At 35.6% G+C, this 14,140-nt stretch overlaps 1 protein-coding gene and 1 long non-coding RNA gene across 4 annotated transcripts in view; one reads left to right on the top strand and one right to left on the bottom strand.

Moving 5' to 3' along the window:
- The window catches only part of LOC106665029 (solute carrier organic anion transporter family member 5A1), a 31,937-nt gene extending 23,577 nt beyond the window's left edge, over positions 1-8,360 (top strand). For both annotated transcript variants that reach the window (XM_014391174.2, XM_014391175.2), the window contains exons 10-13: positions 2,700-2,884; positions 7,519-7,622; positions 8,017-8,118; positions 8,182-8,360. In XM_014391174.2, the coding sequence (XP_014246660.1) occupies positions 2,700-2,884; positions 7,519-7,622; positions 8,017-8,118; positions 8,182-8,303 (513 nt within the window). In that variant the 3' untranslated portion in view covers positions 8,304-8,360. The remainder of the gene's footprint in view (positions 1-2,699; positions 2,885-7,518; positions 7,623-8,016; positions 8,119-8,181) is intronic.
- The window catches only part of LOC112127692, a 31,299-nt gene that overhangs the window by 2,944 nt on the left and 14,215 nt on the right, over positions 1-14,140 (bottom strand). Inside the window, exons 1-2 of one of the 2 annotated variants that reach the window (XR_002910687.1) lie at positions 11,965-12,073; positions 11,705-11,797 (exon numbers count right to left, since the gene is read on the bottom strand). The exons of the other annotated variant lie outside the window; for it this stretch is intronic. This is a non-coding gene — a long non-coding RNA (uncharacterized LOC112127692). Of the gene's footprint in view, positions 1-11,704; positions 11,798-11,964; positions 12,074-14,140 lie in introns of those variants that run through there. 2 annotated transcript variants of the gene reach the window in all.

Below are 14,140 nucleotides of genomic sequence, written 5' to 3'. Positions count from 1 at the left end.
TAACAATACATTTAATTAAAGCATTTACAAAGAATATTGCGAATAAATAAAAAATACTTGAGATATCTGATAAATGTCCGAAGCATGACGTTTGCTATCTTCTATATAATGTTTACTAACAACCAAATTTTGCAATAAAAAATATTAATTTAGAATATGACACTAGCGAAATTTGAAAGTCAGAATATTTTACAAACCATTAAGCACAAAACATTTCTAAAATAAAAATTCACGAAACGCTTGGATATTACAAAGATATTTATTTTAGAAATGTTTCGTGTTTAATCTTTGTTTTTTAAAAATATTGTAACTTTCATGGTTCGCTGTTTTTCCATACTAAATTGCATTTCAACGCAATTTAAGTTATACTATTATACTAGTTAAACATTTAAAACACGGTATTTATTTCCCAAATCCAATCTTAGGTAGAGTATATAAAGGTGTCCTTTTTACATGGCCCCGCTATATGTATTTCTCTTGAACAGTTAACGTTATGGAAAAACCAAAAAATAGTTATTTAATATTTTTTAGTTTAGTTTTAAATCGCTTTTTAAAATATTTGTTGCTTTAGACTGCTACTTAAATTTTAAATGAGAACATATACTTTTTATCTACTGTTTTAAAGGAATTTTTAAACTGAAAACGCGGCTCAATCAGACTTTAAATTGGTCAGAGAATAACAAAGTTATGGCAGAATGTAAAAATACACGAATTAATTTCGTTCTTATCATTATGAATTTTCATTTACTATTTTGGTGCTAGTAGGTTTTATGAATTTCTTGGGATTTGTTGATCTCTGTGTTCTTTTGATTTTCTTACTTCAACGAATATTGTACAGTGTACCCGTCAAGCTGCAGTATGATTCCTTGGCGTTCCTGCAGTGGAACGTCTTCAATGAGGATTGGTAAATCCTCTCGAAGGAAATACAGAAACTGAGTCCATTGTATATTGGTTTGATAGAAATAAAGAACAATTAACAGATTTCCCAGGAGTCCACACCAAGCATTTATGCTATGAACAACTTGATGATGACATGGATACTTAACTCGTTGTTTTTCCTGTGCCAACATTTGACATTCCACCGATTGAAAATACTATTTGTCGAGAATAAGCTGGACCTCGATATGAACTTGATGAAAAAACAAATTTAATTGTTATTGCCAAGTTATCGACCTATTTTAAGAAATCATCAGGGCCTATATTAATTACACATTATGGATACATATTTATAGTTAATTCAAAAATTATTATAACAATTAATTATTCTTTTTATCTAAGGTTATTAGTTGAGATGAAAAATTATTGTTACGCGCGGGATTGCTCAAAAAGCCGCTGCTCTAACCACTTGAGTTTATCAATAATCGAAGTCATGTTAGCTCAAGTGGTCACCGAAGGTCGTGGGGTCGAATCGCGCTTGTGACGCTAATTTTTCATCTCAACTAAATACCTTAGATAAAAAGAATAATTAAAATGGTCAATTTTGACCACTAAACAAATATGGATTAATCACTGTAACTGCATATCAAGACCAAAAAACAATGACAGAGATTTTCAAAACATGTAGAGTACCTTTTCTAAAAAGTACAACAGGTTATGAACTAAAATTCGTGCGTACCCACTGCTAGCAGACCCATTACCAACATCCCACGTTCCCACTGCTAGCAGACCCATCACCATCATCCCACGTGCCTACTGCTAGCAGACCCATCACCATCATCCCATGTACCCACTGCTAGCAGACCCATCACCATCATCCCATGTACCCACTGTTAGCAGACCCATTACTACCGTCCCAAGTACCCTCTGCTAGCAGACCCATCACCATCTTCCCAAGAAATTCATAAAACCGAACCGACTATCACCAATACAGCAAATGAAAATTCATAATAATAAAAAGAAATTAAGATGTTTCTTTTGATCTTTGAAGATCTAGATGATGTGGAATGTAGTCAAATAGTCCTTTTTTGTTTTTGTCTTTCCACGATTTGGAAACAAAAAATATAGTAAATATAAAAGAATACAAAAAAATGTAAATATAAAAGACAAATAAAAAAGAGGCTATTTCTTTTCACTTTTTGTGCATTAACTTTCTTACTCTTTGTCCAATTTAAAATCTGATTACACCACGTTTTTATTGTAAAAAATCATTTACAACAGTGGGCAAAAGAGTATACGTTCTCATTTAAAATTTCAAAATTGTACGTACGTTGAAGTATTCTGACAACAAACGTTTTAAACAAAGTGTCTAGATTAGTGACCGTTAATCAATAGTTGTTCAGATATCGTGAGATGCAATCGGGTGTGATGTAGGTTTCAGAAAAACATTTTCTTTATCGTGCCAACGTTTCGATCTTTTATTGAGATCATCTTCAGGGCTCAAAGTGTTTGTCTTCTGTGTAATTGTGCCATTCTTGCGTGTCGTGTCGAGAGTGCCACGGATTATCTCGTTAAAGACAGAAGCAAGTAGTTAATCGCAAAGGAGTGTCTATTTATTATTTTATTTATGTGTTATTACTTTTTGGTTTTAAAGTTGTTGTGTTGTACCATAAAAATTGCTATTATTCTCAACATAATTCCCAATATGCTTGAAAGTTGAAGTGCCCAAGACCCAGGAATGATTTTTAGTTGTTCATAAATCAACATTTGTAGACATATTGTCTCAATAATATAAAATGATTCTTTTAACGGATATTCTTAAGTTGTTCACAGACTGCAGCTGTGTGAAGAACATGACGGACGCAGGTGATCCACTACCGCAGGTCGCATCCCCTGGGCCTTGTCCTGTCGACTGCGCTACCAAGTTCTACATGTTTCTCTCCGTGGTCTGCCTTCTGAAATTTTCCGGTGCCACCGGGAGAGCCTCTAATTTTCTAGTCTCAGTCAGGTTTGTAATCCAAGCGTAAAAAGAATTTTGATTGAAAGGTTTGATTGACAAAAGGTTGATTTTATAGTGGTTAAATAGAATTTAGGGTTTTAAAGTGGATTAAATTCAATTGGAAACTCTTATGTTTAATTCTAAAACACTGTTCACTAATTGCACCAAAGGCAGTTTTGAAACCAATGAAATTGATAATATTATCCACAATTCTAGACTAATTAGTCAGTTATTCGTTTTTACTTTAAACATAAATAATAATCAACAAGTTCAATAAGTTACATGTTTTCAAGTTTTTCATATATTAGAAAATTATTAAAACTAAAGTTGACTGATCCATAGGTCGCTGGTTCATATACGGCCCGGAGGACCATTAATTATCTAGGCGCCGTTAAATAGAGCGCGCGCTGGTGTAGTCGCGAAACCAATAATGAAAATAATTAAATTAATTTAAATAAAGCCCCAATACCTGAGGTGAACGGGTAGGTAGACCTCGCCATTCGATTTATCTTCAATGACATATGAGAAGAATGAAGAATTTGCTCATTCTCAGTTTTAATTTTGATGGCAGCACTTTATTGCTTTTTTTTCTAAAACGAATAGTTTTTCTAGAAAATCACCGAAAACTGAATTTAGGTTTCTTAAGTGGTTACACTAAACATTAATGGAATGATCATAGTAGGTTAAGTACAGATTTTTTGTTTTTTGTATAAATGTTTATTCTGCTCGTTCCACGTTATTGTACATTCATTTAATGAAACAAAATAAACCAAACACTGATTGAAAAGGCAAACTATTTTAAAATTAAGAAAAACTCATAAAATACCTGACATTTTATGTCTCATATAAAGGACAAGGGCAGTATTTCTGATATAGACCAAGCCTTTAAAAAAGAAAGATCTATCTAAAATGTACTGGACAAATAAGCGGACTAAATCATAGGCTTAGTCCAGTTATAAATAATGTTTTTTAAAGAAGCCTTTCCGTTTTTAAGATAATCAAAATCATAATTTATTTTATCATGGATTAGTAGATTTATCAACCATAGACATATTATGTAGTTCACATCGAACATATTCCATAATAACAAATATATAATACGTGGTGTTTAGTGACCGTTTGTCAGTGACTATTTGGAGATCGTGAGATGCGGTCTGGTGTGGTTTTAGAAAAACATTTTCTTTATCGTGCCAACGTTTCGATCTTTTTCAATTCACTAGTTTCGTGGTCCGCTTGACCAATTAATATATTACAATTAATTAAGGTTTTCAGTTGAGATAAAAAAGTCAATGGCACGAGCGGGATTCGAACCCACGATCTTCGGCTTGATACGCCGCTCCTCTACCACTTGAGCTATCGTGACCTCGATCCACTCGGACATCAACTTCCCATCTCAACCACACCTTTTGAATTTTTCCTCCTTTTTGCCATTTTTCAAATGCCGTGTAATTAATTTGTTTCTCGGCGACAAATGAAATGGCCACGGAGAGCTTTAGCGAAGTGATACTTCATTTTAAACTTATTCAATTCACTAGTTTCGTGGGTTTATAAATCCCAGGCCCTGAAGATGATCTCAATAAAGATCGAAACGTTGGCACGATAAAGAAAATGTTTTGCTAAACCCTACGTCATACCAGACCGCATCTCACGATCTCCAAATAACTAATATATAATCAAGAAAATTCGATCCAAGCGACAACTCACAGATCTGCTGACTAAACTTCGTTCCTTTTTTAGTCTCTAAAATATTTAAATAATCTTAAAACGTTATTGTTATAAACTAGTTAAAGACATAGACAAACACTGATTATTTTTGGCTTCACGTATCCACGTGACATTTTTAAATACACTTAGTTTTCACCTGTAAAAACGACGAAAATATTTTTGTTTTCATCACCGGAAAAGGAAAAACTGTCAGAGTTCCATTCATAAATTTCATCGTGTAAGTGCTGCTTGTCAACTATATTTTGTTGCGAATAGTCTCGGTATGCAAAGATCAAGGGGAACAAGATCCATTTTAAGGGAATTGCCTTCTGCAAAGGGAAGGCCGCGCGAGCTTTCGTTATTGCGCTAGAAAAGAGAACGAAGCTCCGACGATGGAATAATTCGTTTACTCTAAGATGGAACGACCGAATTAGGAAGGCCGAGGAGGACGTGTTAAGTGCTTTGACAATTCACCCAAAGACCGTATCATTCGGTTAAGACGAACTCAATTTTCAATAAAACGTTAACTGCAGTATAAACAATATTGGTAAATTTTACGAGTGGATTTATTTTTTATTGGTCTTAAAACAAAGAGAATTGCCCATTATTATTTGGCAGATCCATCGAAAAATTGCATTCTAAGTAAAATTAATAACTGTCATAGCCGAATGTTATCTTATCATATTATTAATCAATATAGCAATTATGTTTAATTAAAAAAATAGAGAATATTGATAGCAACAAGGTCATACTGGTTTCGTTGACTTATTGATTGATAAAGTAAAAGTATTGTAGAAAAATTTATACAAGTACTAGAAACACGATGTAGATACAATTAATTATTCTTTTTCTTTTTTAAATAAATAGCTATAATGGTGAGGATTAACCAAAAATTTAAAATTTCACACGATTGACTTGTCATTAAACGTAGATAAATACATAGATGGATAGAGCGAGAGAATCAGCGGCATAGAGGGGAGATCAGGAAAGAAGAATAAGAAAAGAAGGTTGTAAGGAAAAGAGGTCCCCCCCAATGGAGGGAGAAAGAAAGAGAGAGAGGAGAGGGAAGGAGAGAGAGTGTGTGTATGTGAATAAGAGAAATACAGACTGAGAGTGAGTAAGAGATAGATAGAAAGAAAGAAAAAGAGAGAAAGAGAAACAGAGAAACTTAGAGGTGAGAGCGGAAGTATAAATATACCGATAGGTAGGTAGGTAAGTTCATAAATTGAAAGATAGATGGATTGAAAAAAATTATAGAAAGATAGGTAAAAAGTGAAATATTCCTTCTCATACAAGAGTCTTAATGTCCAACTACTCGCGGACAAAGGAGTCACCTTAAAATACATTTTTCTATTATCAATAAAAAAGCCGTGGGATTCGAACACAGAATTGTGGCAAGGACGCCCTAACTATTCGGCCACCGTTGTCCTCAACAGATAGATAGGAGATAGAGAGATGGATGGATGGACAGACCGATAAGTAGAGATAGAGATAGTGATAGAGGGGGAAAGTGAGAGCGAGTGACAATTAATTACAATTAATGTATGAGTTTGCCTACAATTAATTCTGAAATATATTAAAATTTGAGACTTTCCATTTCTCAATACATGTACATAACACATATTACGTAATTATCAGACATACAAAAACCGAAAATGGTCTGGTTTCTTATACTTTTTCTCCAAGTGGTTTCATAATACAACATATTTCTAAGTCCGTTTATGTTAGCAGTCATAATTCACCGTATTAACTATTTCAATTAATTATACATTTTACGTATAGAAATGTGTTGTGATTAGTGACCGTTAATCGATAATTATTCAGAAATCGTGAGATGCGGTCTGGTGTGATGTAGGTTTCAGAAAATATTTTCTTCATCGTGCCACGTTTCGATCTTTATTGAGATCATCTTCAGGGCCTGGGATTTACATTTAACAAATGCATTTAGGATGTGGAAAAGTTAATTTATACAATGCAAAATATATTTTTTATATTCAATCAAAGTATTTCTACTCACTCAAAGTGTTTGTCTTCTGTGTAATTGTGCCATTCTTGGCGTGTCGTGTCGAGAGTGCCAGTGAGATTTTGCTATTTTGTATTTATATACGTTGGATTTTGAAGGGGCGGGGAAGGATGTCGGTATAGAAAATACATTTTTATATAAGGCGTCGGCTTCTTTGAGGTGAAAAGAGCCGACGAAGGGAAACAATGTGTTGGTAATGGTGCGGCCAGATTATCCTTTATTATATATTTATTGTATTTATCCCTTTCTACGATGCCTTATACAAAAATGTCTTTTCTACACCGACTTCCTTAGTCATAGCCAGTCTGGCACTCTCAACCCGACACGCAAGAATGGCAGAATTACACAGAAGACAAACACTTCGAGCCCTGAAGATGATCTCAATAAAGATCGAAACGTTGGCACGATAAAGAAAATGTTTTTCTGAAACCTACATCACACCAGACAGCATCTCACGATTTCTGAATGATTATACATTTTACCTTGTGTGATGAAAAAATTCGTGTCACGAGCGGGATTCGAACCCAGGTAGTTGGTGTCGGAGAGGATCGAAGTCACGATAGCTCAAGGGCAGAGCGGCGGCGTATTTAGGTCGTGGGTTTGAATCCCGCTCTAAACACAAACTTCTTCATCTCAACCAAGACCTTAGATAAAATGTATAATAAATTAAAAATTTGTAAGTATTTATTTATATTATTTATTTAGTTTACAAACAGGTATTACAAACTAATAGTTGATTTTTCAAGCGTTTCTTTCTGATAACCATCAATTAAAATAGTTTAATACTTTTACTACTCAGTTTTAATAGCATAAAGCAAAAGTATGAAACTTTATTTGTTGATGAAAACATAAATTGTAGGATTTTCAGTAAACAAACTTTTACTTGTGCATTAAGTTAACATTTATGTTTTTCTAGGTGTGTCGACGAGGAGGACAAGCCGGTCGCAATGGGATTTGGATTGATGGTCATGAGCCTGTTCGCTTTTATTCCGTCCCCGATATTTTTCGGCTACATAATAGGTGATTATCAATACGTCCTTGAGATTTACATTCACAATAAGGCCATAGTTCACTAAAGAGAAATTAACCCGTATCATAAAGAACATTGTCAAAAGTATTTAAATACCAATTTACAGGGCTATTGTCCTACCTTTTGAGACTTTGATAATATTTTTTAAACGGAGCATAAAACCGAGGGGAGAAAAGTAGGTTGCACCATGGTAAAGATCTCCTCGTCCCCCTGGCAATTCGCAACGATTCTTTCATAAATCGTGAGGCAACTATTATCCGCGTTGAGTAAAGACTTTTTTCATTTTTAACCCCCTCCACCAACACGATTAAGAAAAGTGTTGGTATTAAATTCTCAATTCCTTGATCAAAACATACTAATTAACCATGTTATTCAAATTTTCAGATACTACTTGTCTCGTCTGGGGCAAAACATGTTCTGGGACAGGAAATTGTTGGCTTTATAACGGTGAGACTTTGAGGTACATCCTCAACTTCACTTCGGCAAGTGAGTTTCATTAGTAAAAATTAAAATTGCGAAAGTTCAATGTTTCTATATCTTCATGTTCAGGTCTGGTGACTATTGGTACTTTATTCGACATGGGAGTATGGTTTTATGTCAAGGACCTTAAAATATTCGACGATGATGAAGAAGAGATGACGGTCGTCAAAGATAACGAAATTAAAATCTAAAGATTTAATGTAAACTTTTTTATATAAAAATTAATAATAAATTATATTTTTACTTTAGATTTTCACACTTTTTGTGTTCAGAATGAATTTTTACCTTACCATCTCTAACCATCACTAAATCCAGCAGATCGAACATCTAGTGCATTCTCAACACGACACACAAGAATGGCACAATTACGCAAAACACAAACACTTTGAGCCCTGAAGATGATCTCAATAAAGATTGAAACGTTGACATTATAAAGAAAATGTTTTTCTAAAACCTACGTCACACCAGACCGCACCTCATGATCTCCAAATAATCTAGTATATACGCGCTTTTGTGCTCTAGTTTCATTGACTTATGGCCCGACGTAAAATTGGATCTAAGTGGTTTTTTGACTTTCCTTCCGAGTCGGTGAGTTTATGCGCGTATTATTTTGTGCGGAATTTGGACGGAGCATCGCAGCGGAGCCAACAAGTTTAGTGTTCGCAATGAGATAAGCATCAATCCGTTATTATGGCAACCCTATGCTCACTAGGTGAACCAGAACTATGCTCTAGTGAATAGGTACGTTCTACTAAGTCTTCACAGTTTTATTCTTTAAACATTAAAAGCCCTCCACTATCTGGCAATTCTCTCAAAAATAAAAAGAAGAAGAAAGACAGACCAGGGGCAAAAATAATTGTTGAGTCTGTAGATGGCAAAAAACAAAGGGGCAAAGTTTTGGCTGTTTGTAATGACAGAGCTAAAAAATCCTGATTTGCAAAATATCTTCATTGTCTGCTGTGACGGTTTGAAAGACTTTGCTAACGCCATAGAAGCCATGTACTATCAAAAAAGAGAACAGCTTTGTATTGTCCATCAAGTGCGTCATTCGGTGCGCTCTATGTTGACAGGAAAGTACCCATTATATCAAAACATCCTTGTCTAATAACTGAACGTACAGATTGGAAAAATTTTCTAACAATAATAGGCGATAATGTTAACCTACACATATCTCTAAAAGCTGCAGAAGAAATTGACAAACCTGTAGACGATTTTACAAATAATACAGCATGCTACACAACTTCCTACTACCATAAACAATTGCTATTACCTCCACACATTCGGCTACTACTAACTGAAAAGCGAAGGGCCATGGCAATCTGACAGCGAAACAGATATCCGAGTGATCCCGGAAGGATGGACCAACCAATGAGAAAACTTAAAGAGAACTGGCCAAAAGCTGAAATATAAAACCAATATACTGCTTCGCTTTTTAAAACAGACAAATCCATGTGGTACTGTACTCGTAAGATCCTGCTTAATAAGAATCACACTCCCCCTAACCGTAGTGATAACGCTTGGGCCAAATCAATCCAATTCCGACATAGCTAAATTGTTTTCAGAACATCTTTGAACAATATTCACTGCACATCATGATGTACTTGACTATAACCACCGGCATAACATTGAACACGACTTTACTTTACAACTCTCTCCTTCTCCTAAAGCATTTACTCCATCCAGGATATGATCTAATTACAACTCAAATATTACAACTTTCCCCAAAGAGGCTTACTTTACTTAATAAACCTATATAGCGCTCTACTCAGAGCCACATATTTACTATTGCATCGGAAGTTCTCAATAATTAAAATAATTCATACGCCAAATAAACCTAACCTTCATAGTTTCTAGCGACCCGTTAGTTTCCTTTCTATCCTTCTAAGTTCTAAGCAAAACTTTAGAAAAACTACTTCTCCGGCGATTATTTTTTTGCGAGGGTTCGCAACAGCAGAGGTCATATAAACTCTCAAGATGCCGGTGTTTTTGAAAAAAAGAAACCATTTGTAAGTACATCGGGAATGAGGATCTTGAAATTCCGCACCTAGCCTATTCGGCTTTATCGGACGTTTTGATTCTCAAGATGAGAGCTGACGCACCTCCGCATACGACAGAATGCTGCGGCAGTAACACCATTCTGTCGTATGCGGAGGTGGGTCAGCTCTCATCTTGAAAATCAAAACGTCGATAAAGGCGAATAGGCTAGGTGCGGACGTTAAAGATCCTCATTGTCCTTTTTAGGACGACCGAGTATGCGATGGATTCGAACCCAAGACCTTTACCTTACAGTGATGAGCGCCGTGTCAACGCCCAAACCGTTGCGGCCACCGACGCCCCCTATTTCCTATAATTGAAAATTCTAATAGTATTTCAGATCAACAGTTTGGATTGCGCTCGTTTCACTCGGCAACTCAACAATTGGAACGTGTTGTTGACAATATCGCCTCTTCCCTCGAACAAAACCAGCATTTGCTGGGTGCCTTTGTGCCTTTAGAACAGCCTTCGATAAAGTCTGGCACTCAGGCTTGCTTTGGAAACTGAAGAACATCCTCCTCCATACTATCTCATACTGAGATCTTATCAAACGGATAGATATTGCGGAGCACATCAGTGAGCTTAATTCTCACCTTATATGCGTCTTAGGGCGGTTGTTCTCAGGGAAGCACACTTGGCCCATTTCTATTTTCAATAAATACTGAAGATATTCCTACATTTGACATTTCAACACATACTTTCGCTGATGATAGAGCGATTCTTACACGTAATTCGGAACCCTCAATTAACACTCAACACTTACAATAAAACCTGAATGCATTAGCAGTATGTTTCACAAAGTGGAGAATGAAGATAAACCTGACGAAAAGCGTACCGATAACTTTTACATTACGTAAAAATATCCGTCCCGTAGTGTGTATAAATGTAACACCATTTCCTACCACTGACCTAGTGCGTTATCTTGGACTTTTCATGAATAAACGACTGACTTGCAATCCCCACACAAGGTTGAAAAAACAGCAAACAAACCGACGTTATAAATTATTAAAAAGACTACTTGACTCGCGATTAAACATTAAAAAAGAAAACTTTTAATTTACAAGACAATATTATGACGGTTGTGAAGTGTGGGGATCAACCAAAGATTCCAATTCCCAACGCCTCCAATCAATTCAATCTAAAATTATTCGGAACTCGTGAAATTTAACATTTTTTTGCATTGAATAAATTTACTTTTTTCCACATCCTATATGTATTTGTTAAATTTAAACAATGTTTGCAAATCCCAGGCCCTGAAGATGATCTCAATAAAGGTCGAAACGTTGGCACGATAAAGAAAATGTTTTTCTGAAACCTACGTCACACCAGACCGCATCTCACGATTTCCGAATAATCATCGACTAACAGTCACTAATCACCACATCAACTAAAATTATCCGTCAAATTATAAATGCTCCTTTTTATGTTTCAAATTACACTTTTCATAACGACACATCCAGTTTGCACATGAACTCAACAATATCCGCTAAAAAAAATTTAATCAATCACAGTACAAACACAATAATCTATTAGTACGAGTTATCACTTCCAGCCTTACCGAAAATCCTCCAGTACGATTGAAACGAAAGTGGCCCCGAGACCTGATTGAGTGAAAACTGAAGAGGTTTCAGTGTGAAGGTGGCAACTTCTCCTACAAAAGACTCCAATGAAAAATTCAGCATTTATGAACAGATTTACTCAATACAATATTTGTAGAAATATGAAATAAATGTAATTAAAAAAATCTACATTATAATAAGTATTAAGCAAATTCTTTCGTTCGTTTTAATATATACAATTACAAAAGAAAATACATACTGTGGTATACAAGTGAATTATTCTAGATGATTAACTTTGCGATCCGCCTGATTTCGCTATTTTTACTTGCTTGGAACATTGGGTCTTAAGAAATCCTCAGGGTCACAAAACCAGTTCTGCATATTCAAAAAAAGAATAAAAGCGAATGTTTTTGTGTCATGGCATTTTCAGTTATTTATTTGAAAAATTATAAACTTTAAATATTCCACAGAATGCTTTCATCAGAATAATTTTGTGCCTTAAGCTTTTATTGCCAAAAGTTATTAATTGGAAAACGTGATAACAATTATTTTCATCAACCTAAATTACCAATCAGCGCATAAAAAGTCTTCGATAAATTGGTATCAATAGTTGATTACGATGACAATCTTGATGTATTGGGTTGTCCGGAAAATAATGCAGGATTTTGGTATTAAACAAAAAAAAAGAAACTAGTTACTTTAAAGCAATGTTCTTTAATCAAAATANAATGAGTAATCCTGTAAACGTAAACAGAATATTTTATATAGATTTTTTTTAATGAAAACTTAAAATCCTGCATTATTTTCCGGACAACCCAATAATTTTGGGGTATAGAACACGCGTATTAACACTGGTCCGACTATCCTCGCTCTTTCTCTCTCAGTCGTTTATGGAAGCAGGCTGATTATGATGAAAATACCATTGTCTACTAGTTTCTTTAGTAGTTTAGCCTGTCACGGTACCAACCCGGACATAAACATAACAGAGGCAGAAAGGAAAGAGCAAGCGGGAGTTCTCAACCGACTACCCCAAAACCACATGGTTGATTTCGAGTCCTAAGTCCGTTGGTAATGAACAAAGTTTGTCCTTTGGGCAAAGTCTTTTCGGGTAAAGCATTATATGTTATTTCCAATGAAGGAGTGAGAAGGTTTAATTTGTTTTTATCAGTTTCGAAATTTACAGGGTTCAGTGTACCTCGAGGTCCGTGGTGACAAGCCTTTATTCAAATTCGGTTTTCCATAGAAATTTCTTTGTCTACAATGATTGCTGGAACCACAGTTGCGATTAATTTCCCAACTAGTTTCTCCAATAGTTTAACCATGGTCCGTCTATACTCGCTTTTTCAGTATCAGTCATTTTTTTGTGTTCACTTCAAAAGTTGTAAAATTCATGAGTTCTCAAAATCTTTTATTTACGCAGTTACGAAGAATATTAGTACAAAATTATAAGGGTTGGCACGTCCATCCTCGCCGCTTCTGGAGGACTTCTGAATTCGATGTTTTAAACTGTCCTCATTTATAGTAGTAAAAACAACGTTGCGTTTGAGTCGTTTATCCTTACGTTTCTGTTAAGGTGGCCATTCACGATCACTCCAAATGGAACCGCGCCAAGACGTACAGCTCCATTTGGAGTGCCTAAAATTTGAGGGGGCATTCACGACCGCTCCACAGCCAGTCGCTCCGAACGTCAACCAGTGAATTACCTTCTCAAAATGGATGACGATCTCTTGTTGCTACTCTTCTGTTTATTTACATATTAAAAGCAAAAAATCGAAGAAGAAATGGTGTAAGAAGTCGCTCGGGGGACCGCGGTAGCCGAGTGGTTAGCATGAGAGACTCTCACGCCGCGGTCGTGGATTCGATTCCCACCGTCGCCTCTGGCCCTTTTTTCCCGATAACCCCCAATTTGAACAACATATATAAGAGATTCGTCATGGCTAATATGCAAAGATCATAAGGCCAATTTAAAAAAAAAAATCTTTCCCTTGAATCCTCCAATCAGCGGGAGGAACTATTTAAGGATGGATGAAACGTCTTATTTATTCATTATAATTAGTGTTCTATTGACCAAACTTACTTCTTTCAATTATTTAAAGTTTTTTGTAAGGTTTTGGTTGAAATGAAAAAGCTAGTGCCACGAGAGGGATCTGAATCCATGGCCTTCGGCTAAATACGCCGCTGCTCTACCACTTGAGCTATCGTGTCGAACCTCTCCGACACCAAAAAATGGCAAAAAGAGAGAAAATTCGAAAGGTTGTAGGTTGAGATGGGGAGTTGGTGCCCGAGTGGATGGAACTATGGAAGTCAGGATAGCTCAAGTGGTTAGCGCAGCGGCGTATTTAGCCGAATGACGTGGATTCGAATCCCCTCGTGACACTATTTTTTCATTTCAACCAAAACCTTACAAAAAAAAGATTAACGTCTTATTTATATTT

The sequence above is a fragment of the Cimex lectularius genome, unplaced genomic scaffold, assembly GCF_000648675.2.
Source record: "Cimex lectularius strain Harlan isolate CLEC.00 unplaced genomic scaffold, Clec_2.1 scaffold174, whole genome shotgun sequence".
NCBI classification, from domain to species: Eukaryota; Metazoa; Arthropoda; class Insecta; order Hemiptera; family Cimicidae; genus Cimex; species Cimex lectularius.
The sequence above is the reverse complement of the archived record's forward strand: the minus strand, read 5'-3'. Positions and strand labels throughout refer to the sequence as shown.